The sequence below is a fragment of the Simochromis diagramma genome, unplaced genomic scaffold, assembly GCF_900408965.1.
Source record: "Simochromis diagramma unplaced genomic scaffold, fSimDia1.1 OVJJ01000131.1, whole genome shotgun sequence".
Classification (NCBI taxonomy): Eukaryota; Metazoa; Chordata; class Actinopteri; order Cichliformes; family Cichlidae; genus Simochromis; species Simochromis diagramma.
In genome coordinates, this window is record NW_024387200.1 from 8001185 (window position 1) to 8029132 (window position 27948).

At 40.7% G+C, this 27948-nt stretch overlaps 2 protein-coding genes across 7 annotated transcripts in view; one reads left to right on the plus strand and one right to left on the minus strand.

The window, feature by feature from the left end:
• The window catches only part of fbxl17 (F-box and leucine-rich repeat protein 17), a 229773-nt gene that overhangs the window by 746 nt on the left and 201079 nt on the right, over nucleotides 1-27948 (plus strand). For 2 of the 3 annotated variants that reach the window (XM_040050698.1, XM_040050700.1), the window contains exons 2-6: nucleotides 8677-9108; nucleotides 9304-9663; nucleotides 9779-9901; nucleotides 9999-10256; nucleotides 11298-11429. In XM_040050698.1, coding sequence (XP_039906632.1) covers nucleotides 8677-9108; nucleotides 9304-9663; nucleotides 9779-9901; nucleotides 9999-10256; nucleotides 11298-11429 — 1305 coding nt within the window. Of the gene's footprint in view, nucleotides 1-6587; nucleotides 6803-8617; nucleotides 9109-9303; nucleotides 9664-9778; nucleotides 9902-9998; nucleotides 10257-11297; nucleotides 11430-27948 lie in introns of those variants that run through there. The other variant, XM_040050699.1, reaches the window with a different exon arrangement.
• prxl2c (peroxiredoxin like 2C) lies at nucleotides 41-4454 on the minus strand. Of its 4 annotated transcripts, XM_040050709.1 has the most exons (7): nucleotides 4152-4453; nucleotides 3508-3578; nucleotides 3137-3205; nucleotides 2779-2832; nucleotides 1604-1709; nucleotides 1380-1514; nucleotides 41-1275 (listed from the first exon to the last, which is right to left on the minus strand). In XM_040050709.1, the coding sequence occupies exons 1-7, from the start codon at nucleotides 4261-4263 to the stop codon at nucleotides 1145-1147; spliced, it is 678 nt and encodes a 225-aa protein (XP_039906643.1). In that variant the 5' UTR covers nucleotides 4264-4453; the 3' UTR covers nucleotides 41-1144. The 4 variants fall into 4 exon arrangements, with proteins under 4 accessions (XP_039906643.1, XP_039906645.1, XP_039906644.1 ...); XM_040050711.1 differs by lacking the exon at nucleotides 3137-3205 and having other exon boundaries at nucleotides 4152-4454; XM_040050710.1 differs by lacking the exon at nucleotides 2779-2832 and having other exon boundaries at nucleotides 4152-4454.

A 27948-nucleotide genomic window follows, 5' to 3' on the forward strand; every position in this document is an offset into this window, starting at 1 on the left:
TCTGGCCTTGCACTGTAGAGCATATATGGCAGCCAATAAATAACAAAAAAAATGTCTTTATTTACAATATAATAAACTTTGCAGATTGCAATGGGAATGTGACAAGGTAGTAAAATCAGTGCAACAGCTGCTATTCAGTCTTATCACTACAAAACAGGCACATAATTATACCACAAAACACACTGGAATATAAGGGGTTACTGCTGTTTCAGACCACTGACTGAAAACAGAGAAAATCCTCCTGCATCAAGAACAACCATCATCAGCTCTTGACATGTGATTGGAGACACTGGACAATGCCAGTAGTGCATTTTTTTTAATGAAACTGTACTATTTCCAAGGCCAGTGATTCTAACTTCTCCCAGGTTTTTGGTAATTTGGTCAGGTCAGTGTCTAGCCTTGAAATAAATAACATACATGGGAATGCTGGGACTGAAATATTTGTTACGGATAAAACTCTTCTTGCTGCAATTTGTCTATCCTCAACAGTAATGTAACTTAACAGTAGACCACTGGGGGAAAAATCAATGTAATGATGAATCCAAGTTAGAGATTTCTGTCTGTAACATAATGGTGTATTTAAGAAGACAAACAGAACATAAATATTCAGTTCTGGGAGGGTTGTCTATAGAGTTGGACAAAGAGAATGACAAATTAGACGTGTTGTCTTATTTGTCAAAGTTTTGCAAGAACTTCTTGAAAACTATATAAGACTACAAATAAAGAGTGCTGGCTGACATCGACTTTTTCCTCCACAGTCATTGGACCTCAGCCCTGCTAAACATTTAAAGGGGACACTGCAAAGGCCAAGCATTCACTGATTTCTCAAGAAGATATTTGGAACACTTTCAGATCATGCCAGGAAAACATGCCTTATCGGTTTTTGCACAAACTTGCCGCATGCACTTTCAGTTTGAGTGATGTTATTAAAGCCAAGACAGTTGAGGGAAGAGGAGAGAGGTGTGTGTTAAGCTGATAAAGTCATTGTAATGTACTATTTGTCAATCAAGTTGAGTTCAAATGCAAAACAGAAGCAACAGAAACTCATTTAGTCGTCTTAGAGTTTGAAGCTGATTGTATATACACTCCATGTGTGATTACAGCAGTGGCGTGGGATGAAACACACTTTCAGACAGGCACCTAACTAGATGTGAATGATTTTCGGCTTATCGCTGAAGTCAATCGTTTTCTGAGCTCCTGCAAGCTGAAGGAGCCAGTTGATGGGCATGTGGTCCAGGCGGTTCATGTCAAGATGGGAAAAATGGACTTTGGAGCCTGCAGAGAGGGAGAAAACAGTGAGTGTGAGGAAAAAAGATATAAGATATAATGCAGTGGCAACATTAACACATAACATTATATATAGAGAGAGACCAACTTACCAGGTCCTGCAATGATGGCTCCACCTTGTTGATGTAGGTCACCCTGAAAATCAAAGGCAGGACTAGCCATGGCTCTCCATATAGTCTTGATTTGGCCCATAAAAACGCCAGACTTCACATGGGGACTAGGCTGTGCTGAGTTCACAAACACAGATACAAAGACAAAGTTTCATTATCATCTCAAAATAAGCTTACTTATACACTCCAACAGTGTTTTTGCATACCAGAGTCTGTGAATGTCTCCTCTCTCTTCATCCCCAGCTTTTGGTAAATGCGCCTCTCTGGGTCCACATATATTTCATAAGGATACTCCGTGAGCAAGCAGAACGACTACATGACAGAACAAGAAGAAAGAGTACATTTGTCTGGAAAACTATAGTGCCTGCTGTGATATTTATATACACTCATCAGACACTGTAATAGGTACACCTTGCAAAAGTTAGACCTTAATTCTTTGTGGCATACATTCAACAGAGATTTTGGTTCATATTGAATTGATAGCATCACACAGTTGGTGCAGCTTTGATGGCTGCACATCCATCATGCCAAAGACGTTCTACTGGATTGCAGTAGTGGAAATTCTTATATAGTGAATAGTGAATTCTTTCTCTTGTTCCTTGAACTAGTTTTGATTATCTGAGCTTTTTGATGTGTAATCCTGCTGGAAATAGCCATCAGAAGATGCGAATACTGTAGTCAGAAAGGGATGGACGTGGTCAAGATCAATACTCGGGAAGGCTGCGGAGTTTAAAATCACACTCAATTGGTTCCAAGTGGCCCAAGGTGTACCAAGAAAATATGCCCTCCACCATTATACCACCAGCAGCCTGAACAGTTCAGAATCAATCCACACTTTCATTCTTTTTTTTTTACTTCAGATCCTATCATCTGAATGTAGAAGTAGAATTGGAGACTCATGAGACCAGAATGCTTTTTTTCAAACCTCTATTGCCCGATTTTGTTGAGCCTGTGCAAACTGCAGCCTCAGTTTCCTGTACTTAGCTGACAGGAGTGGCTCTAGGTGTGGTCTTTTGCATATTTTGGTTGTAACAAGTGGTTATTTCAGTTACTCGTGCCTTCTTATCAGCTCGAAGCAGTCTGGACATTCTCCTCTTACTTTTCACACAGACAACTGGTGCTCACTGGATATTTTCCCCTTTTTTTTCTCGACCATTCTCTGTAAACCTTAGAGATGGCACTGTGGCAGAATTCCAATAGAGCGGCCACATGTCAAAACCAGACTAAATTAAATCACCTTTCTTCAAAACTTCAGCGAGTTGTTTTGACCATGTCTGCATGCATAAATGCACTGAGTTGCTGCCATGTGGTTGGCTGATCAGATATTTGCTTTAACAAGCAGCTGAACAAGTGTCCAGTGGGTGTATAACAAAATAATTACCTTTATGTGATGATAAGCGGACTGACCTATCACGACCAGTCTAATTTCAGCATCCTGCAACAACACACATGGAATTTTGGATTTGTCATGATCAATTATTTATGTTAATACTCATCAGACCTCCTATTGCTAGAACTGAGCACCTTTGCTGCCAGTGTTGCAGCTGTGCTCTTTTTTTTTTTTTTTTTTTTTAAAAAAAGGTAAATGGCCTGCATTTGTATAGCGCTTTTACTCAGTCCCTAAGGACCCCAAAGCGCTTTACACTACATTCAGTCATTCACCCATTCACACACACATTCACACACATATTTTGTTTTGACAGCCTCCAGTGCACTGGTCCTTACGGAACAGAACTTACCTCCAGTACTTCTCTGGGTATTTTTCCCAAATCATCAACATACTCTTTACAGCTGTAGCACAAGAAATTCTGCAGGGACACATATTACATAACATGTTAAAAGTCTGTAGTGATGAGAGAGATCACTGCATTTAAAAATTCACATCTTGCGCCATAACATTTATCCCTCTGTCTTCACCTATGAAGAACGATCTCTTCATTCGTCCATTTCCAACACACCACAGGAAATTCTTGGAGCATCTGGCCAGCTACACTTAGGCTCACCTACTTTGAAGCCTATCAAGACCCATTTAAAAACACAATTTAAGGTAGGGTTCCTATGCGAACCCATAACTCATCAGCAAAGTGAAGCCAAATGAAGTTTTCCCTACCCGCACAAAAATTATGACCGATTTCCTGTCTTGGTATAGGGTCTTGAACGGAATAGAAACTCCATGCCGGTGTTGTGCCAAAAAGTGATTGTCTGCCAAAAACTGATTTCCAATGTTTCCGTGTATTTTTTTTATGTGTAATATCTTTACGTATGTTCGTAAATAGACTTCGGTGAACAGGGTTTACAAAGGGGTTATATATAGAATTAAAAAATTATCAGTTTTTCAAGTATCTTCACAACTCTGTGTTATTGTACTTACATTATAACCAATCCGGTCCTTTATCCCTACTTAAAATATTTTTACAGAACTACTGTAATATTTGCTGCCATTTCTGCTGTCCTCTTGGCCAACTTACTCTTACAAAAGACATTTTTAATGTTAATGAGATTGTTTTTAACTGCAAAAATAAAGGTTATATAAAAGTCACTGCCAAAAACTGATTGTGGCTTCTACCTTGTTACACGGATGTTGTTTGTGGCTCAAGATGACTATATGTCATCCATGAGGGATGCATTTGACATCTGTTTCACATATTATAGCCCAACAAGTTACTTATAGCAGTTTAAATACGAGCAATCAATTTTTGGCAAATACCGGAAATCAGTTTTTGGCAGACAATCACTTTTTGGCACAACACCGGTCGTAAATTAAACAGTCTTCGACGTCTCTGAGATTAATATCCACAAAACAGGTCACATTTTCCTGGCTTCCTTTAGTTACTTGTCGAGTTATTGGTGAAACTACTTCAGCCATTTTTTTTTCTCAGAGGATCCAGAATTCGCAGTGCTGCTATTTTGGGAGTTGCAATTCAGCCTGGAGGAGCTGGTGCCTGGAAAATTCACGCCCATATGCTCTCTCTCTCTCTCTCTCTCTCTCTCTAGGAGAACGAAGAGAGACGGCGAACACATATTCATTGGTTAAACATTGGTTAATATTATCTTAATCTCCGGATTTAGTTGTATAAATAAGGCAATACAAAACAGAAACTGACCGGTGCGTCAGTGCGTCAGTGCGCGCGCGCTGTGACTTCACAATAACAGTTAGGCAACATTTATTTATATATAGCCTATTTCAGCTCAGTGAACAACATTGCCATGGATATGAGGCCATTAAAAGCTATTGTTTACAGTGTAGTCACTCAGATGCGAGAGCAGATATTCTAGCAGAAATTCCGCAAACACTTTTCAGAATAAACATGATGGGTCTTACAGTTGTGTTTCTATGGATTCCAGCCCATTATGGAATAATGGGGAATGAAATGGCAGACAGAGCGGCGAAGGAAGCCACAAGACATGGGGCAGTTGACCTGGCTGTTAGTTTTGGTCAAGCTGAAGTGAAGAGTATCATAAGGCAAGAAATGAGGAGTAGTTGGCAAAAGCAGTGGGAGGAGGAAAGGAGAGGACGATGGTTGTATACAATACAAAGGGGGGTAGGAGAAATGAGAACCACTGGAAGGAGCAGGAGAGAGGAGATGGTCATATCGAGATTGAGATTTGGACATACTGGGTTAAATGCTACATTATTCTTGATTGGGAAACATAACACGGGGAAATGTGCCTTCTGTGGAGAAACAGAAACTATAGAGCATGTGATATTGCACTGTCTGAAATATCAGGTGGAGAGGAGACAATTAAACCAAAACCTCATTAATATGAATATGAAACTGGATCTGGTTGACCTATTGCAAAAGGATTCTGGAAGTAGGAGTTACCAGGCTTTATTTCAGTTTTTTTAAAGCGGGAAGAGTGTTTGAAAGGCTTTGAGGTTTTTTGTTTGTTTGTTTGTGTTTGTGTTTGTGTTTGTTTTTTTTGGGGGGGGGGGGGGGGGGGGGGGGCTCATTCCAGTCCACACTCCATACTAGTGGTGGCGGTAATGCACCAATCAGTTGTTTGCCAACCGCCTATAACATTTAAGAAGAAGAAGAACGTTGCCATGGGAATTTACAATGAAATACAGTTTGAACTTTACATCCAGATTATTATATATCTCTCTGTGTATATTAAATATATATACAGTAGACGTACTGTACAGTTCGGTACTGTAGAAAATTACATGTGCTATGTATATTGTCGTTAACAGTCTCTCATCTTGTGTTATGCTTATAAATTATAATTTTATGCCCTGATTCTCTCTCCCCAAAGTGTTTTTTTTAGCTCCTGGCAAGACCAAGTTGGCTGCAATATACTGTAGTTACTGCAGAAAACCCAGTTAAGTTACATACAACTATACATTTTATCCTATTTGTGACTTTTAAGTTTTACATTTCATACTTTAGTCTAATACTGCTCGGTGGTCTAGACTTGAAGTGTTTAATGCATGAAACGTTTAAGATACAAACAATGAGTTCATTCTGATTAACTTTGATTTATTTTGGCAGTATGTGTATATTTTATGCTTGTTTTATGTTGGATTCATTATTTTAAATTCGCATAATATACAGCGTGTGTAGACACAATAGCAACTATTATGTTCACGAATAAAATCTGATTATTTGTTGGGAGTGACCAGAATGGACAGGATTAGAAATTAGTGCACCAGAGGGACTGCTCATATCCAGTGCTTGATGATTTAGAGAGGCAAGGCTGAGGTGGTTTGGACATTTGAAGAGGAGCGGTAGTGGATATACTGGACAAAAGGTGCTAAATGTGTAGCTGTCAGGGAAGAGGAAGACCAGTAAATAAAGTAACTGCAAGAATAAATTTATAAGGTAGGTAGTGTTTTCTGTAGCAACCACTGTCAGTAGATTATTTTGGGGCGGTTGTCCAGTTTTCCTATGGGTAATAAATTAAAAGTTTGTTTTTAATTTAAATGATCTTGTGGCGATACCTCCACAATCTAAACACGATACAAAATGATTCCCATACTCTTTTATAATTCCACATTTGTATGCATTAGGAGACAATAGCTTAATATTTAGACCCTGTGTTTTCTAAGTGAGTTTTCAAAGCTTCATTTACCTATCATTGAAAAAAATCAATCCAGTGTTTGGTTCTTCTCTATCCCCAAAATCATGGGAACAGGATTTTCATTGATGGCGAATTACGAATCGCCCTCGTCGGCTTCCTTCTCGCTGCCCTCTCGGTGCGGAAGTGCTGTCCTCAAGAGCAACAGCAGCAGCAGCAGAGGTACAACCAGAGCTGCTACTGTTTTGGAAGAGCAGAACGGCGATTTAGTGGCCGTTTTCCCTAAGCCCGTGTCTCTCCTTTCGGGGCTCGTCACCGTTCATCTTGACCGTGGAGCTTAGCAGTATTATGCGAGCGCAGTGCGGAGTGTGGGAGCACCGTGTGAAGTGGTGAGAGATGATTGCTTTTGGGGCTATAGCTAACTTAGCATCTGGGGATGGAGCAGGCTAGCCTGACAGAAAACTGCGAAGCAATCGCGTCTTTCTTTCCCTCAAAAACAGCGTTAAGTTCGTGTGAATGTTGAAGGCAAATCTGCGGCAATTCCAGGCAAACCGCAGGTGTCACGTTAAATCTGCTTTGGCGTTTCTACATGCTAAACAAATGACCACCTGTTCACTGTTTACATCTCTGTGTTTTGATTCAGCAGCTATCAACCGGTGCTGCACTGCTGCAGTTATCCGACGAGATTTTTCACGTCCTCAACAAATGTGGATCATTAAAAAACAAACAAAACAAAAACAACCCCAAACCCCCAAAACATTTTTCAAGTTATGCACAGCATCCACGCATGAATCTTTTCCATCGTAGGCAAGCACGGCTGCAAAGCTTGCTGCTCTTTGTTGTGTGCTGTGCTGAGATTTAGGCTTTACTCTTAAATTGTGAGTGTTTTTAACAAATAACATCAGTATTTCATTGCAGTACTGTGTTGTTGGGCTCTCCGGTGCTGAGTTTAATGACACATGTGGTTGCTGTCAGTCTTGTCCATCGTCGTGTCTGTTTCAGCAGAAAGGACTGTCCTGATTGTTGTTGACATACAGGATCAGGCTCAGATTTTTCTTTTCTTTTTTGTGTGGAAATCTGTGCCATTATTTACACGAGCCCACCATGATCACAAATACACCCTTACTTCCAGATTAAGTTAATCTCACTCTCCACCCCGTGTGTGTGTGTCAGACAACTCTAGCGTTATCTTGTAAAGTTCCCATCTTTTCTTGAGCATTCTTTCACTACAGCTATGAAAAACAGCCTTGAAAATATTGAAGGATGGCCATTAGATTTTCCTACTAAAGGTTCATGTTGACTTTTCCTTTAGGGAAAAGAGGAACATTAAAGCAGCTAATGAAATGACAGGCTTAATAAAGCACGAAAAAAAGCCTCATTAAAAAAAGGAGATAATGATAATGATAGCTGTTAGTGATCCTGCAATTTTCCCGTATTATTTTATTTATGTGGGGCAAAACATTGTTAGCAAAAAGACATTTTCTCTTAATTGATGAAATACATCTTTACTCATAAAAATGTATTAAAGTATCAGACATTGATATATATATATATATATATATATATATATATATATATATATACACACACACAACAATGTTTTGAATAGTCATTTTAAGCAAAAGAAAGGATATCCTTTGTTCTCTTAATTATACAGGGGCTAAATAATTAGCCTATGCTATGTTTATGTACTGACTACAATAAATTCGTAGTACTGAGGATGGAAACTATCAAATTCTTTTTTCATTGAATCGTTTTTTCTTCATTGCGTATTTTTTGATGCCAAGTCTTAACACTACAACTTTCATAGAATTTTCATATCATTACAAACTAGCATCTGTCGCTCTCACAACAGCCTTTTTCAGTACATCCATGAACCTCCTCTGAGGTCTTGCTCTTTTCCTCCTGCCCGGCAGCTACATATTTAACATCTTTTGTCCATTATATCCACTAACCCTGTGCTGCACATGTCCAAACCATCTCAGCCTTGCTTCTCCAACTTTGCCTCCAAACTGCTTGACTTGAGCTGACCTTCTGATATGCTGATTTGTAATCCTGTTCATTTTGGTCACTGCCAATGAAAATATGAGCGTCTTCCACTCTGTCACCTTTAGCTCGGCCTCCTGTTAGTGCTGAAACATATATATATATATATATATATATTTTTTACCAATCCTTTTTTTTGTTGTTCGTTGTTGTTCCAGAGTTTCCTTGAATCATCTATATGGGCCATCTTTTTTCGAAAAATGGTTATCGCCTGAAGAAGAGGACACGCAAATTGCATCACAGGAAGAAGAAGAAGAGGAACTGTTTTCTGCACGGGCCCTGCATGCTCTGCTTTATCGTCCACGGCAACAGCGGTGGTTTCGACGACGAGAGCGACCACTTCGAGGCCAACGGGTGTCGACACAACAGCATCACGGGAATCAGCGTCCCAGGTGTTGGCGGAGTCGGCATCGGAGCGGCAGCTGCCACGAAGCTTGCGGAGCGATACGCGACCCTCGCATCTCCGGAGGATTGCTCCAAGTTCTTGTTGTCACCGAGAGAACTTGCTATCTGGGAGGGCCAGGGGAGGAGCCTTTTGTCAGCTGTTCCTGCCAAACTAATTCCACCACCGGCCCTCTTCCGAACCGCTGGTGTGTCTGTGCCCATACCTGTGCCTGTGCCTGGCTGCACCAGCGATTACACAGAGATGGTAGGCATCCGGTTTGGAGCATTAATTCCTAATTAATATAGGCTTTTAATAATTTTCAAATAACTATATTGCATATTTATTTACATTTAACAGCATGAATTTCTTTCTGTAATTGTAACTAAATTTGCCTGAAAATCTGATTCCAAGTGACCTGTGTGTGTGTGTGTGTGTGTGTGTGTGTGTGTCCGATTGCAGGTGTGTAAGAGGAAGTGCTCAGAGGTGCAAAGGTGCACCCCTTGTAAGCAGCCGCGCTGTGCCTTCGCTGCTCCTGATGGAGGGCTGGAGAATGGAGGTGGGGGGGAGGCGGCCTCGAACTCTGAAACGGGCCATTGCCACCTTCCCCTTTGCCCGCTTCCCTCCTCCTCTTCCTCCTCCGCTTCCTCTTCTTCCTCACCTGCTGATGGCTGCTGTGGGTTGGGTCTTCACGCCGATTTGCCCCACAGTTCTGACTCGTCCCCGCCCTGCGCACATAATTATGACGACTGCCAGGCAAGAAGTTCTGAAGCTGCTGATCACTTGAGTATCAATCATCTGCCTTCCTCCATCCTTCTTAAGGTCAGAAGAAGTTTTTTATTTAATGTTTTCATATGGTTTGGTGCAGACAAAGACACTGGAAAGCTTTGAATTGTTGCTTTTAAGGGACTGAAAACACCCTTTTTCCCCCTCACAGGTGCTGTCTCACCTGACAGTAAAGGAGCGCTGTCTTTGTGCCTCTCTGGTTTGTAAGTACTGGAGGGACCTCTGCTTGGACTTCCAGTTCTGGAAGCAAATCGACCTCAGTGGCCTACAACAAGTAAGAGACACAGTTGTCTACAAAAAAGTCAGAAAGAACAGGAAACTTTGATTTCTGTGCTGATTATTGTGTCTTTTTATGTTATCTTGCTCTGCAGGTAAATGATGATCTTCTGGTGAAAATAGCTTCTCGGAGGCAGAATGTGACCGAGATTAACATCTCGGATTGCAGGGCGGTCCATGACCACGGCGTGTCCTCCCTGGCTTCACAGTGTCCTGGCTTGCAGAAATATACTGCCTACCGCTGCAAGCAGCTGGGTGACATTTCTTTGTGTGCTTTGGCTACACACTGCCCTCTTCTGGTGAAGGTGCATGTGGGCAACCAGGACAAACTGACAGATGCGGCATTGAAAAAGGTGTGGATTCAGAACCGGGGTAGACACACAATGGGCCTCATTCACTTATGTGCATATACATGTTCTTGTCCTGATCGGTACAAATGCAAAATTACGGTCATATTTATGATACGTGTGAACGAGCCAGTTTTGTTCTTACCACCGTGTATATGTTAGTGCTGCAATCAGCATACTGCCGCGTGCCCGTTCTTAATTTAAGTTAACACATTTATTGAAAAAAAGAAAGAAAGAGAGATGCTAAAAACGGTTTCATTTTAGAAAAACACTGTCGTTCAAGTGAAAAGAAACAATTTGACATCAAACTTGAAACGGAAAAAAAAGACAACCAGAGCATAACAAAAAGAAGAAAGCAGGTGGAGGACAAGGATCTGTCAGCCCAAGACGAGTAACTCAGCAACAGCAATTATTCTCCAGCATCTGTGGGATAGTGCCAAGAAATTAGACTTTAACTGATGACATCCAACAAGAAAGGAAGCCATCTTTAAGAGAGAGATAAGATGAGATAATGTCTATTAGAATATGTTTTTTAAAAAAAGCTTAAAACCTGTGCCTTTTTATACTCAGTGTTTTCCTTTCTTGGCTTGTAATCTCAGAGTTTATTGTGTGTTTTATTCAAACTCTGAGCGCTTTTGTTCTTAAGCGGTTTTGAAAAAATAATAACTAAAAAGAAACTTATAGTCATCAGCAGCATTAGTATTAATATTAAGTTTAAAAATGTGTGTTTACATTTTCAAGACAGCCAAACCTTCATCATTTCGTCACGTATGCATGTTCAGAGGATCGTAGAGTGCAAACAAATTCAGGAAAGAAAATAATGGGCACTCACAGATTTGGGTTTGGAGCGTTCTTTCGCTTGGTTTATTTGCAGATTTGTGTACATATTGTTTGTGAACGAGATCCAGTAGATATGAACCCCTAGTTTAAATAAAAAGCAAACACATACACCAGTCATATCAGCTTAGTGAAGATTTTGAGCAATATCTTCTTTACTTCTCTGTTTTGTTTTGTTTTTATTTTAATTTATTTATTTTTTTACCTCAGCTGGGGGAGCACTGCAGTGAGCTGAAAGACATCCACTTGGGTCAGTGCTACGGTATCTCAGATGACGGCATCATGGCCTTGGCGAGAGGATGCCCTAAACTGCAGAGACTCTACTTGCAAGAGAACAAAATGGTCAGTTTTTACCGTTGGTTACGGCTAAGAAGTCGTGCATTATTATAGCCCACTCAGTACGCCTTCTTCCAATAAGTACGTCAATGTCTTGAAGGTTTGCTAGACACCATCTATAATGATACACAGACTTATTCATTTCTGTCCTTCAGTATATTCCTTTTCTCACTCAAGCTTGGCTGGCAAACATTTGCAGGTGCTCCTTATTGTAGTGTTTTTTAAATACGCAGCTCAAATCTGCAAATAGCAGGGCACAATGAAAGTTTGCTGCAAGTGTCTGTGTTGTTGCTATATGCTAATCTCATCAGAGATTCTTTAAAGAAGGGAAAATATCTTTATCAGTGTGCATGATACATACACACATTATATGTTTGATAACTAACCTTTCAATCGCTTTTTGGTCTATTCTCTATAAAATTTGATTTTGTTGTTGTGATGCCATCTTGTCTTACGATAAAAACACCATCTGCAATATAAAGCGACATACCTTAAACCACCACTAGATGTCGCTTTTTTCTAATTACTACAAACAGCCTTCCAGCTGCTTTCCCCTCATAGTCAGATGATTATTTGTGTAATTCTACCAGTGTAGATGTGTTTTTTATTAAACTGTATTGTTAATGTTTATGTTTAAAAAAAATATTTATCTTTTAAATTATTTGGCTTGTCTGTGCCTATCCACCTGTTATCTCCATCGTTCTTGTTTCACTAATGGTTTCACCTTTTTCCCGCTAATATTTCTTTGGAGGCCATGAATAATCGTGACCTTGATGGATTGGTCTGCTTTAAGTTTTTAACAACAGCTCAGTTTGTTAAAATCCCATTCATCATCTTAATAGTATATGAAATTAGCGATTACCACTAGGTGAGAGATTAATATTGCTTCTTATAACGTTTCAGAGGACCAGTATCAATTTCAGATGGTCATTTTTCAGACGTGAAGGCGCTGAAGTTATTTTAGCTTCCTGTCATCAGGGCAGAGAGAAATGAGCTGAGCTTATATGGGAATTGTTATGTCTAGTTGCTCTGCTTGCTTGGCCTAAAATTGTCGTTAACTTTGCCAGGAGTTAAGACGACCCAGAAAGCACTTATTCTTTCTGACAGCTTAAAGGCTACCTAAGGGTCTCTGCTCCAGTCTCTCAGATATGAAGAAAACTGATTTTGTTGTTCTGTGGTAAAATGGTTTAGAATTGCAATCTTTAAGCGAGTCAGAAATATGCAGAAACACTTATTGATGCCTCTTTAAGTATAATTACATTGCATATATTTTTTGATTTCTGAAGTTTCTTCAACCCTAAAGAATATAAAAGGTGTCTCAAGCTGTTGTACGCCAAAGATCTTGCTTCATACTGAAGTCTACAAGTCATGGACACTAAAAGGTTTGAGGGCGCTTGGAAAAAGGCTTTCCTGAAAGGTTTATACAAAAAATGAAAGACTGAACTCTTGTGGAAATGTTGTGTGGGCTCAGCCCGTCTTCACTACATGAATTGATTCAGGAAAGTGCTGAGATTGGCTTTTTCGGGTTTTAGTGTGCTATAAATTGCAAAAATCATGGGAGTGTAGTGAAAGCCTCTTAAGACTACTTTGTAAAACTTCTCCTCTTCTCATGCTGGCTTCTGTTGTGTGTTAATGTGGGTGTGAGTTTCTGTCTATCCTAATCAATCACAGATGAGGATGAGCCTTTCACTCACTCTGATCTTTTCTCTCTTTCTCCTCCTCCCCCTCCAAAATGGAATAATTAAATTGCTGCAGGATGTTGCTGTGTGGTCTGTTCACTCGCCCTCTTAACTTTTTCTTTGTCATGTGCACCCACGTACATTTTTTTTTCTTTCTGTCTTGCTTTCCTTTTTGCCATGATTGTGGTTTTACTGCCATGCTGAAGGGTTCGTTTTCTCTGTGTTAAGACCATATCAAGCTCTGGTGATGGTTCAAGACGTTTTTTGCAGGGGGGGATGCGCAACATCTCTGAATAGGCTTGTGCAACTTGAAGGACTCTTTTATGTTATTTGTTTAGCAGCAGTAGTTGTAACATTGCTATAATGTACACAGTATTTTTTGCAAAATCTTGGTAGTAATATCTGAACACTTTTGTGCCATTGGTTAGATTTTTCTTAATTTTTTTAAAAAAAGGGGAGATGTGTAATTTCATACCCTGATTATCATACCGAAGCAGTGTGCCCTTCCCTATGATAATGACAGTTTAAAGTTGCTAATGTAATCCCGAGGATGGCTTTTACGCTCAGTAGTGTCTCCAAATTTTGTTTATGGTTGACAAACTGGAGCTTTCGCTTTCATTGCTTGTTAGCTCGGGGCCAAATCAGCCCAGGGCTATGGATAACCCTGGGCTGAGAGCGTTGTGTGAAAAGCAGGTGACTGCGGTGTGTCTGTGCCCCTCTTCTTTTGACATCCACCCTGCATTCTTTATTGGCGTTCATCCACTATTTATGCCGGAGTTGGTATTATTGCAGCAGTTGGCTTTCAAGGCTTGTTTTCATCTTCTGAAGTGTTTTCTCGCTCACTTCCCATTCATATTCTGTTCTCTTTCAGCACCTCGAAGGGCAAAGGCTGGGAGAATAGCAAATTCCCCTTTTCCCAGACTCACTCCAGTTTGCCGTAGGGGGGGGGAGAGGCAGCCCTGAAAGTTTAACTCTGAGTTCTGTCAGTTTTATAGACCAAGCAGTGGACAAAACAGAAGTTGCGAAAACCCCTCGTCACCCATCTTTCCAACTTTGCTCCAGTGTACCTTTCAATTAAACACGTTATAATCTGGAAACATTTTTGCTGGAGAAGCACTTTTCCTCACTTCTCTTTTTTCCCGTGTCTTTAAACGGAAAACCCCCCCAAAACGTTATCTACTCTCGTGTCTTGTTAAAATCAAAGCGTGTGCACTTAATTTTCCTGCAGTGTGACGGGGACATTCTTCCTCTGGCTCATCTCAAAGATGCCGCGTCTGAAAATGCACTCTCTCTCCCTCTTTCCCTCTTTCTCGCTTTCCCTCTCCCCCCTCTCGCTTACGCGCACAGGCTCTGATTATTAACGGTTTTAATTAGTCCAAAATGTGGAAATGTAAGTGGAATTAGAGATGACCTAACATAGATTACCATGTGCCCTCAATTTAGTTGTAATTACCACTCTGCATGTACAATCAGAGCTTCTCTCCCTTGTTTTTTTTTTCTCCTCCCCTTTTTCCTTTTTCGACAGCTTTTTTTTTTAGCCCTCTCTTGTGGATATTTGGGAAGGAAGAGATGTATTTGTCTGTGGGACTTTGTGAAACACTAGAAAAAGATGAACTGTCAGTGTGAATGGTGTTTCCTGGCTATAGGTCAGTGGAGGAGGGCTCATCTCCCGTTCTGATTGGCTGGCTGTCAAGCTTGTCAGTAGTTGGGTTTTTGCTGGCAGGAGGACTGACAGTGAGGCTCCACAGGTCCAATCAAACATGATTGCAGATTAAAATGTATATTGACATTAGAAGATTTAATTAGCTGGATTAGAGGGAGAGATCAAAGAGAAAGGAAGTGATAATGATAGCTGTCAGTTATTATGGGATAGACCTTTTGACATGAACTAACACACATCGCACAAAAACACAGAGGAATATTTCAGATGGTGGCAGTGACACACATACACTCGGGAGCGGTGGGTGACTTGAATAGCTGCCATCTGCACTGGAGTCTCCTTTGGAAACTTTTTTCTTCCACATATTTGACTGTGATTAGAGATAAATAGAACCACTCTGACCAGGCGCATAAACACAGCATTACACATGCATAAACAATGTGGTGTCCATCTCCGCAATCCCCTCCAGTCTTTGTAGATGGCCATTTAGACTTTTCAGGATGTTGAATGTCAGATGTTGTCGAATGTATTAAGTCAGTTTAGTTGCTAATAGCACTGGATTATGTCCATCAGATTGGGAGGTGGGGGTAGGACTGCTCCCAGTCAGAGTTTCCATGCTTTAGGATCCTGAAACATGCCAATGTTTTCTGATAGCAGATGCTGATAGTAATTATTTTTATTGTGTTGTTGTTTTTGCATTACAATGTTTGCCCGTCCATCCACTTTTTCAATTAAAGGTTGACAATCTGGGATAGCGGCTGGAGCCTGTCCCAGCTGTTGAGGGTGAAGGGCGCAAACACAAAGAGAAAGACATCAGTTCATTCTCATCGTCACACCTACGACCACCTAAGTCAACACATTTTTTCCTTAATGTTATAATTTATTTCCCGAGTCCTCGTTTTACTGGGATATTCAACAACTTTGACATAAGCAATGGAAAATTTCAAGTCTTTTCAAAACTTGGCTTTGCCTTTTTTTCACACCTCAAAGATAAAAGTGATGCATTTTCATCAGTAACATGGTTTCCATAAACTCAACGATAAACCGAATATTTGTGTTGAGCTTGTTGTTTAAACGTTGGAAAACAGCAGCTGACAAAATGATCAGCACAAATCATCTGAAGAACAGACAAATTGGTAAATGATCAATAGTGGAAACAATAAAACACTATAAATAATTGAAAGTTGCAGACTCATTTGGAAGAAGCTAAGAGGCTTGTTTATTGTAAGGAAATAAACTGTGATTTATACACTTCTTCTCATTATTATTATTATTATTGTTTACATTCTCATCATGTGGTCTATGTTAACAGCGGATTCCTCTCCCTCGCACATCTTCCTCTTTCCTCTTTTGAAGTGCATTTGTATTGATCTGTGTCCCCACAAAGACGGCTCTGTATGTGCGTGCGGCTTTTTTTTTTGCCGTTCGGCCTTTGCCTAAAGCGTAATCAGATGCATTAATGAGCACTGACTTTAACTCGAACAGCCGGCTGCACTCAGACGCAGACTTCGTCGATATGTTCTCTCTGCTGTCTGCCCAAGAACAAAACAAGTTTTGAAAAGAAGAAAGTGAAAGCGTTTTTCAAAATGCGAGTCTGTGAACTTTCCTCCAAAGCGATATTTCACCTTGCTGCCGTGTTTTCTTTTCAATATTAGTTACTGCGGTAAAGAGTCAGGATCAACATTCTTTTGTGTGTGTGTGTGTGTGTGTGTGTGTGTGTGTGTGTGTGTGTCCCACAGTCTATCAATAACACAGTCTAAATTACTTTGTAAAAAAGACGAAAAACACTTCGGTGTGGCAGGATGCTCTCTTGGATTCCTCGAGTGGCTCATGGAAATGTTAAAAGTATTAACCTTGTGGAAAGAAAACAAAGTCAAGTGAATGACTCACATTATAATGGAGAAGTGGGACGGGCCGCACAGCTGACTTTATACTGCTGAACAGTGACAGAATGCCAAAAAATGACACCGGCTATGAATCAGATATTTGTTTGGGCAGGGCAGCTAACCTGTGCTAGTAATGTCTACATTGATGTAACGATGGAAGTAAATGAGTTTTTACCAGCAGGAGCAAGAATCAAAATGATTCTTACATTTTACTTCACTTTTATGTTAGCTTATATACCTTTTTAAAAAGAAAATGAAAGTGTGTTCCAGGGCGTGCCAACGCAGAGCTTTAACTTATGCTCATTTGTTTTAAATAAAGGGTTTTGAACACATCAGCAATGAAAACATTAACATTTTTTGAATGTGTTCATTATTAAGGCAAAACTCTGGCTTTGTTATAAACTGTTGTTTTAATTTGTTGCTCTAATTTGTCCTGTTTAAATCATTATAGCTCCTTGTACTGACTGTATGGCTTGACTTTGTTTTATCTTAGTCTATGTTGCCTCAAAAACCTACCAGTGACAAGGGCAGCAAATTAGCTCATGGTCAAAGTCCTACACTCATTTCATTGGTTGCCTTTTACTTCAGTTTATGAGAATGTCATCTCTTTAAAAACAAAATAAAAGAATGAACCTGTATCTCTTACAGAGCTTGCAAACTGCCCTCACAAGTGCACGGTAGACGGTTGCAGAGAAACCAGTTTGATCTTGTTTGATTTGCCTGGTTTTCAACTGCAGAGGGTGTAGTAGGACTGGATAAGAGCAGTAATACGACAGTGAATGAGCAGCGAGTGAGTTTCTTTTCCTCTAGTACTTAAGACTGCACATAAAAAAAAAAACAAACCAAAAAACAAAAAGGTGTTTTTAGAAACTTGAACATCTCAAAAAGTATTAAATTCACACACATTTTCTGTTTACCTACTCCTGAGAAGTCATTTACCGAGAGTCTGATTTGGAGGAGAATCATGTCGCGTAACCTGTTGGTAGTGAGGCTGTAATATTTTCCTGCACGAGGATGCGTGTGTAGAATGGCTGATGAGTTTTTGTGGCCTTCGCGTCCTTTCCGATGTCACATAATTCATGTCAGAATTTGAATTTTATTGAAATGAAAATAAGCATTTTCTCACCTGTAGCGAGAAACTCTGAATGGCCTTTGCAGTGGTAATACATAATCTCCAAGTAGTGGAGATGTTGTAGCAGCGCTCATCTCCATGACGTTATCAAGCATTCGCCCGCAGCTACTGGAGTACCAGAAAAAGCACTGAAGAATGTTAATGCGGGTCTGACTTCCATTTCGATTCATTTTCTCTCCTTTGCTTACTCTGGCTGAGCACATGGACGGACTGCAGTCGGAGGCGGGGGGTAAAGCTGAGATGAAACCCGCATTTAATTTCATTTTTTATTTTGTTACTGGGTGGTGAGTGCTCAGGCTGTGAAAAATTTGTCCTGCCCCTAGGCTAATAACTCAATGTTGTAAGATTTTAAAAGCTGACACTTTTTCTTTTTCTTTTTTCAAAGATGAATCTGAAAAAGGAATACTTATGTTGGATGAAGATGAGTGCTATAATATGAGCCCGACCAAAATAATCTGTCAACGAAAACAAAGTTTTATCACCGTAGAGCGAATGAAGAGTCTTTTTCCTCTAAGTGAAATGCATTTTATCGTTAGTTTAATTATATTAACTTTCAGTTTTACTTCAGTCTAGCTACTTGGTGACCTGTGTGAAAGTCAAACTGTGGTAACTCACAGATGTATTTTTTGGTGGTTGATCTGGCCTTAACGGGCAGCAGCAAGTTGGAAAGGTTATGGCAACACTGCAGCCGGTAAGTTTTTGACCATCAGTAAAATTGGCACCCGTTTCAGTTTTCCAGAGGGCCGGCACTGGGCTTTGACCTGGCCGGTGTTTAAAGAGCATTGCTTTAGAGGCCCTCTGTTTATCCAGCCCCAGACAGCAGCAGCTTCTGACACCCAGCCAGGGATGTCACTATGATTCATGGCCCTTTCCGACACCTCGCTCATGCCTTTACTCTTCTTAATCTCTTTGCACTCTCTCTCTTCCTCCCCTCTCTCCTTCTCTCCGATGATGAGTTTTCCTTTTGTTTGAGAAGGGCAGAAATGATGTCATCATTTAAAGCCAGAGCCCGACGTCGGGACGGAGGCCTCGTCTTTAGCCTGTGAACTAGTTTGTGTGTGCATCGTGATGAATAGCCCTCCCCTGGGATTCGCTTCTGTCCTGTTTATGGAGAAAAGACAGATGTGTAGCACAGCAGAGACTTGGACAAAGTCTACCTGCCTTATTTCAAACTTTGTACCCTCCGTGCACGCGTGTGGTCCTCTTACTTATCTCCTCACTCTCCTCTCAAACAAGGCATGTGCTCCCTCTCAATTGCACTTCCCCTCTGTTGCCCTCTCCTGCTGCCGTCTGTCTTTAAGAGACCAAACTCGCTCTAAATGCTGACTTCATTAGTGATAGGAAGCACAAAGCCATCCGTAGGACCATTTATAGATGTTGTGGTTTATCTGTCTATTTATGTGCATGATCCATCCTCCTCCCCCCTCATCTACTATCTCACCCTCCACCAAGCGTCTTCCTTTACCTCCCTGCTGTGATGCATTTGGGGCCGGTGATCGCGGCAGCGGTTCAATACTTGGGGTAATGAATGTGTTTAATAAGCACAGTGGGTCGATGGACTTAATGAAGGTGTGACAGAAGATGGGCCTGGAGAATGCTGCTCTAACAAGACTCTAACGAGCCTCTGGGGTTAACGAGGTCACGCTGTAATTGGGATTCCCTCACCTGTACAGTTTCTGTTTGTCTGTTTTCGGTCCACCGCTCTCAGCTTCTAAAGTACGTCCACTCTTGTACATTTCTTTGTTCCTCTATTGTGCTGTCACTGCTCTTTGAAAATGATTTTTTTTCCTCTCCACTGCCTGCTCCGTCTCTATTTGCTCGCTGCACAGTGCTTCCCTCTGTCTTCTCATAATTTTTCTGTCCATCTCTCACATACAGCTTTATGTTAGCTTCTGTTTCACTGCAGCTCGTCCATCTTTTCAAGGACAACCTGGCTAAGGAATGCTGGCTGAAATACATTAGAATCCTTTTTTTATTTAGTTTTTTTTACATTTCTAATGTTAGTTTCTAAAAGGCATGTCTGGAGGCTTGGAGTTTGTATTGCTGTAGAAATCTGACATCAGGAAAAAAATCAAACAAACCATCAACCTGTACAGCCACTTTGTATCTGTTTGCGTAGTAGACAAATGTACTTAAATGGCTTGGACCACAATAAGAAGGAAGGGAGCACATACACTGGCACATTTCAGGTACCTGAAGACCTAAAAGTATTCCTTTTTGATAAAGTTTATAGTTGGGGCTGGATCAGCGATTCCTTAGGTATACTACTATAAGCGCAGGCTACCTCCCATAATACACGGAGCGTTTCTTCTTCACTCTATTGCATGTCATTAAGTTTACCGCTTATCATTAAATTTTGTGTTCTCTCGCTCATAGTTTGTGCTTTGTCCTTGTCTCTCTCTGCTCTCCTTTTTTGTCTTTTCTTTCCACCAACATCCCAACTGGGCGTGGCAGATTGCAGCCCCTCCCTGAGCCTGGTTCTGCCAGAGGTTTCTTCCTGTTAAGGGGGAGTTCGTCGTCCCCGCTGTCACAGGGTGCTTACTTCTGGGGGATGGTCTAATTGTTTGTGTTTTCTTTCAAATATTGGGTTTTTAATTTCCAGTATGAAGCACCTTGAGGTGACTGTTGCTGCGAGTTGGTACCAGATAAATAAACTTAATTTTTAATTTTTTGGGGGGAGGGTTACCTAAAAGTATTTGTAATAAGAGCTGTTTGAGTTCTCTAAATATTAATGAAAGGTACTTCTGTGCTTCCTTTCTTGCCTCCTTTAGCGTAGGACAAGCTGGACCATCCTTTATGAAAAGAAAAGGAGATAATTCTATCCCATAATTAATAGCGCCGCACCCTCCTTTCCATAACATGCTGATATGTTTTGAATTTTCAGCATCAGGCTGTTGAACCCACAGCTGAACTCTGAACATTACGCTGCTGTAATAAAATCTGCCTCTTGTCGAGGTGTTGCCTTGCATGAAGAAAGCAGATTTATATAAGCTTTCTAAATCAACTTTATGATCAAAGTGCATTTAAGGTTTGCTGTTGTTCGGTTAGTATCGGTAATGTTCATTGTTATATTGCCAGCCTTTAGGAATATCATGAATTAATTTTTACTGCGGGTCAGCTGGGATAAGTTATGGATGAAGGGAATTTTTCTTCGGTCATAGAAATCTTCAAAAAGGTGGAGGAAACACTGAGTTGCACACAATCATCTCTCCACCAGGAAAAAAAAAAGATTTATTTCTTTGTACTGGATACATGTTCTCTTTTCTTTAAAATTTCAGCTTTAGGAATGAAATGCGTCACCGGTGGTTCTCGTTTATATGACCTACACGAAACAACACGCTAAGATCACGCGGTGGTGAAGTGAAACGCAGCAGACCATCAAATTCTTCTTCGCACTTTGCCCTCATGATGCTTTCCACAAGGTCAAGGAAAAGCGATGAGGAAAAGCAGATACAAGGCAGTTATTTGGACCGGACTCTTTGACTCGACTCACAAAGTACAGGCTTTGCTGTCACTATGGTAACACTTGACCAGTTTTTAACTGGTGGGCTCCCTCTTGTGATGGACTTTCAGAAGTGTTGGTTTGACAGGAAGTACCCCCGTCCCGTGAAACTTTTTGTTGTTGTTTTGTTTTTTTCTCTAAAGAGCTCTCAAGTGTCCTTTATAGTTTATAAAATATCAGAATTGTTGGATTGCTGTTAAATGGGCCTAAACAACTGTCAGAAAGCACTTATCCTCAAAGTACTTATTCTTTTATATAGTCTTAAAAAAATATAACTGCAACAAGCAACTACTTGCTATGTGATACTTATTTGTTTCTGTGTCATCGGTGTCAGTAGAAATCAAAGACTTGCAGGTTTCCAGAAATGACTGAAGCAGCTCCCCTAGAAATTGTTGACATTTTTCAAACTTCTGTCTTAATCAGTCTTCTCTGTTTGAACCCTGCCTTCTTCTAAGTGAATCCAAATGGAAGTACCAAACTGTGGGTGATTGAAAAATTAATATACAAATATTCGTCCCATGTTGCGTCTCAATTTCACAATCTTGACGTGCATTTTCTCCCGAGTCTGCACCGTATGACTACGCCTGTTAGTGATTCAGTCAGCTTAACAGCTAAGCAGGTTTTAAATAGCTGTCACTTGAGCGGCATGCTTGCCACCTGTTGAGATTCTACGTGATGTTCATTGTAGTGAATTCCTTTTGTTTCCACTTCTGTGTGTGTGTGTGTGTGTCTACGGTCTAAGAAAGTGCCTGAACAAAAAGCACTATGTCGTGTCTTTATTGCTTGCCATGTTTTGTTGCACCAGTGGGAGCTTCTTTCGCTCTCTGTTTACTTCTACCTTCACTCTTATTTTTCTTTGACTTAAAAATGTTCCACTCTTGTCTCTTTAGACTTGTGAACTTCATAGGAACCCTTGTTTTGCGCTTCAGAAAATGTCATGTGCGTTTCTTTTGCTGATAAGGTTGTGGCTTTGTTAAAATTCTTGATTTAAGCACATAACAAATGTGGTTTTTTTTGCTCTCAGCTCTTTCCACTTGCTCAGAGTGTTTATGCAATCGATTTCAATATTGTTAAAGTCTTTTCAGTCCCATCAGAATGCCTCCCACTCCTGTGTTTGCGAAGGCTCTGTTACTCTCTGCTTCCTGTCTCCCCGGCACCAGTATTTCACCAGCGGAAAAGTGTGACTTCTTGAACCTCACATTTCTTCTCCTGCCATTGCCAGAGTGCAACAGTGTTATGAGATATAGCATAGAGACAAACAATCGATTAATGGTGCACTTAGCTTGGCTAATTAACAGCTGTGTAGAAGTGGAGAAAGCATCGAGCAGCATCAGGGAGGTTGTTTTCCCATCGTCAAGACCCCAGATAACCTTTGGAACATAGATCACTTTACACCATGATTTACATTACAGGTCACAGGGCCTTGGTGCTCTGTAGACATCCTTGTATATTGCTTAATGTCAGCTTTGTAACTGGGAAGCACTGGTGACTGAGGTGAACAGAGTTACAGAGTTTGACTTCTGTAGTTGCGCCTCTAGTGAAAACACAACTTTGAGAAGCAGTTTTTGCCTTACGAGTACTCCGTCATCAGAATATCCACAGAGCTTTTCCTGTTATTGGAAACTTTTCTCTTCTTTTTTTTCCTGCTGGGAAACAAATTAAGTGTGTGACAGATTCTACCCTCTTTCTTCCTCATATTTCTTCCTGCCTTTCACCCTTTTTTCCTTGTCAAAGTGCTTCTGTCCTTTGAGAGTGAGAGTGACACAAGCAGCAGATTTTATTGTCACCTGCCACTCTAAATCCCGCTTTACCTCTTCTTTCCCCTCCTCTTTATTTATCTCCCTTTGCTACACTCCTCTGCTCCTCTCCGTTCTACCTCCAGCGTGAATTTGCCTTGGTTAAATTAGCTCTCAATTAAAAGTGAATTTGGTGAAAATGAGTGCACTCCAGAGGGCACCAATGAAAGAGAAGGCAGAGCTGATGGGCTGCCCGGCTGGCTGGCTGTACACTTCTGCCTCATGTATTTTAGGACATACAAAGTAAATTATGCGTGTGTTGTTGAGTGACGGCAGCTGATTTGCATTTAGATAAATCCCTGTGGATGTCTGGTTGTCATTGAGATTCAGAATGCTGAATCCAGTGGCCCTCTACCCGGGCACTATTACTTGGCGGGGTTGGGGGTGTGAGCGTGCGGTGCTACCTGGAGCTTTTGCCCCACATTTTTAGACAGTGGTGAAGGGATGGAAATGGAAATATGAGCTATTACTAGGAACATAGGTGTGTTCACTTGTGTCTCTGCACAAAATGAATTTGCGTCTGACCTTTCTATACCGGGACTGGCCTAACATAATGACTAATCAGAAGTGAACGCACAGAATTGGAAGACGCCGCATCCTTTTAGACAAAGTGTTCAAAGGCAAAGAACTGCTGAAGGTGTGGGTGTTCATTTTCCACATTTGTTCTTCATCACTTTTATAATTAAAAAAGAAAAAGACACTTTAAGCTGCATTTAATGAAACTGTAGACAACGGGTGGTATGCAGTGTTCAGAAGCTGACTGTTTTCATTAGTTCTTTTTGATTATACAGAAACTGCTCCTCAGTAGTCGGCTGAAATTATCTTGTGTAATGTTATGTTCTCTGGTGGAAGCTCATGTTAAATATATTTTCATTTCTTAATCCTGTTTGATGATGCATGTAGACAGTTGTGCACATGGAGGCTCCGTTATTGCACACACAGCACAGACAAGCTTATTAAAAGCTAAAATCAAAACTTAAGGGAAACATCGTTGGCTTCTGTAAAATGAAGTGTGTATAAACCACTGATCAATTCCTTAACTTTGAACACGTTTGTCAGTTTGTCAAAAGTAGCATCCGGCCATCATGTGCTGGATCACTTGGTTGTTGATGTCGGTGTTTATACCGGATGTTGTGGTCTGGTGCTTTTGGCCTATGATGGATTGTCAGAGGGTGGAGGCGGCTTGCCGCTGATTGACAGTCGGGGCTGAGTGCAGGCAGATGGGCCGTAGTGGCTGTAAATATGAAGTCTGTGTGACAGGTGAAGGTCACTGTGGTGGGAGGTAGAGGAGAGGAGAACTGAGCCTGGTTGGAAGACAAGTGAATGAGTAGAAGTCAGTCTGTCCATGTGTTAAGGTGAGAGAATGAGTAAGAGGTTGCCGTGGTTCCTGCCGATGCACAAATTTTTGCAGCGAAATAAAACTGATCCTCCTTATTCACCTTGTTTAAGAAGAAGAAAAAATATATACATATATATTATAATTCAATGTTTATATATAGATAAAAAAACTTAATGCATAATTAAATTAACAGGATATTGCTTCAGTTTTATGTTGTGCTGGATGTATGTGGATGTGATTGAAGCTTGTAGCGAAGTACTCGACTGCTCTGAGATCCATCTCTCTTTTTCAAAAATAACTGTGGTGTGTGCAACATTTTGCATACAACACAGTTATTGTCCTTTTGGAAGAATAATTTTGCGAGGTGATAACGTGTCTTTTGTCCAGTGTATCGTTTTCACAAAGTCACAGTCAGCAGGCCTTTGTGAGCTTGAAGATGGACCCATATGCTGCACAGACTTGATGTTGAATGATTCACATTAGCATCCATTACGCTGCTTTTCTTGATCTTCATTATTCTGATTTCCAGCATTGCTCGATCATTTTCATTCAATTGTGGGAAGCCCAAATCACGATTGAGGTTAAAATTCGGTTAAATGTGCAATCTTAGAAAAAATACAAAAACCTTTGCTTATATTCTGATAAAAATTCATGTTTTCACCTGAAGGTCAAGGTCAGAGATGAAGTTTTCTGGAAACTTTGTGAATGTGATACCTCGAGAATGAGCTAATGTGGGATTTTGATACCATAGGTGTGTCACCCAGGAGGGTGACTGGTAATACTGGTGGCAACTGGTATTTTTTTTTTATTTTTAGTCAGCGCTCTGGTGAAATGTAATTAACTAAAGCATATTTTGGTGTATCACTCCTATAATTTCTTGGAAAATGACACTTTATATTAGCCAGTTTCTAATATAATTCATATTTTTGCATGTTGGCTCACTGAAGTGGCCTATTAGTGCAGTTAATGGAACTGAGCCATTGTTAATGTTATTAATGCCACCCCTGCCTTCCCTACAAAGTCAGAATATCTGCTGTAAAAAAAGTGGATAATGGCTGTAGGTGTGCACGGCGGAGCTGAAGCAGGAGTGTGGAGGAACTGCTGGGCTGAATTTAACAAGAGGATTAGTTAAAAATATTTTTCAGCCAAAGAATGTAATTTCGTTCAGAGATTTAAGATGCCAAACAGGAACTGTTGTTGACCTTCACATTACCTTCAGTTTTGGCTTTTTAGTCATAGTAGAAAGAGTCTGCGCTGTAAAGTTTAACAGTATCACAGAGCTCTCACTCTTTCTGCTTTTGTTTTTATCCTCTAGCCTTAAGTGAACTATATTGATATAAAAAAAACAGTAATCCTAAACTGATTGCTCCCCTTTGACTATATCTGTGCCGTACAGGCTAATGGCAGTCAGGAAACTCTTTGCTCTACCTCCTTTACTGTACCTTCCTCTATTGATCTCTTCCTCTTCCACTTTAACTCCCTCTCCTCGTGGAATAATCCTTTGCTGTGTTCCCATGTCTCTTGGAGCTATGCCAGAGAAGTGTGGGGTTACCACAACTGGAGACGCCACACACACAGAAGCAGGCAGACTGCATATACCCTTTCAAAGATCTCCCTTTGTGGGACAATGGAGGAATGTGCCAGGGGACGCCCATGTTGACTGTAGAGGGCTTCCGGGACTTGGGGAAATTTTCAGAATAGCACTAGGTAAAGGAAGCCTCGCTTCCTAAAGGGGTTCATCAAAGGAATATGATAAGAATCCCACCATATTCATTTACTTTCATGCACCCTTCTGTTAAAGATCCTGACAGCTTTTCTAGAAGAAATACTGAGGTTAATCACTTTGGTTATATATATATATATAAAGGAAAGTGGTGGGAGAATAGCAGAAATATATGATATTTATATTTGGATTATTGTATTTTTAATGTAACTTCTTCAAAGTAACATCAATTATCTTTCCTCAGTTTTTTTATACATATTTTATTTTGCATAAATCAAGTGAAGCTGTACGCTGTACTGTTTCTGTCTGTTTCAGTTGTTGTACTGGCTGTGTTAGGAAGTAGGCAGCAGCGCACCTCCTTATTTGCATATTTTTGTGTCCGTATTTATTTTATCTATAACACATGGTAAAAGAAACTGAGAGATGTTAAAAGGAGCAGAGGATCATGCAATCCTTGCTTTTACCTTGCCATATTTCACTAACTCCTTTACTTCATTTTCTGCACCAGATCCAAATCCCTGCAAATAGCACAGAAAACATCATGGCAAACAGCAAAAATAAAAGAATAAAATAAAAGATAAAAAAAATAATAATAACACGAATGCCTGATAAAAGGTCTGTTTTCTGTCGAGCTCCATCACACTCACTCATTCTCAACCAACCTTCATCTTTGTGGGGCTGCTGTGACATCGTGCCTGGGTTTACCGTAATGACTCTAATAGCACTGAAAAGTACAGAGCTGCTGCTTTCAGGAACCGTTGGAATTCTTTCAATTGAGGAAAAAACGTGGCAAAACACGTATCACACCTGTCATTCATCCACTGGTTGTTGGCTACTATGGCAAAGTAGTGAAGTAAACAAAAGAGTCTAGCAGTCTAGCAAATCTAGCATTAATTCAATTAGCCACCAATTAGCCGGCCCTGCTATTGTAGCCATCATTGCTGACTTAACTTTCCTAGGAATATCAGCAAATGCATCAGTCACCTCAGTAATGGTTGCAAAACTCTAATAACCGTCCCTTTAATAGACCCATCACAAACGGTAGTGAAAAGCGTTTGTGAATTTTTCTGTGCCTATGCAGGGTCCCTAAAGTGGCGCCCAGTCATTAAAAACCTCGAGAACCCTTAAAGTGAAGCGACTCCCCAATGGCAAGCGCAGTATCCTGCCACTGTGCGATTAAAATCCAGCTAATTAAAAGTTCAGAGCAAACTTGTAAATGTCAAATACTGATTCTGTTCTTGGCAGCCTTTTACACTCTACTGCTTCATCCTGTGTGATGAAACAGGTCTTTACCTCATAATGTGAGAGACGGCAAAGCCGAATAATGGGCTGTGGAATATTATGTTACCGTATTTTTGTAGAGTATTATGTTGTGTGCAGCGGCTCTCTGTCTACTTGGTCAGTTGACAGTATATGAGAGGACGGGGTGAGGGAGGTGTGCTGAGTTGGAGAAATAAAGAGTTCTCCACTGCTACTGTATATGGGATTCAGCAAGATCAGGTAGAGCCAGTCATAGCTCTCAGTGTGTGTGTGTGTGTGTGTGTGTGTGTGTGTGTGTGTGTGTGTGTGCAGTCTCATTCTGCCTCTCTGTTTTACTTTTCCCCTCCTCCCCTCCTCTCTGTCTTTCTCCTAGTAATAAAGCAGAGTATTTATTTCCCCCTCTTCGACTCTCCGGTCTCTTAAAGGGAGTCAGGGACCTAGCTGATATTAGACGGTATATGTGTGTGTGTTTGTATGTGCGACGGTAAGTGTGTGTGAGTGTGGGCGCTGTCGATCTCTCGCTCTCACGCCGTGCGGTCTGCTTGTCT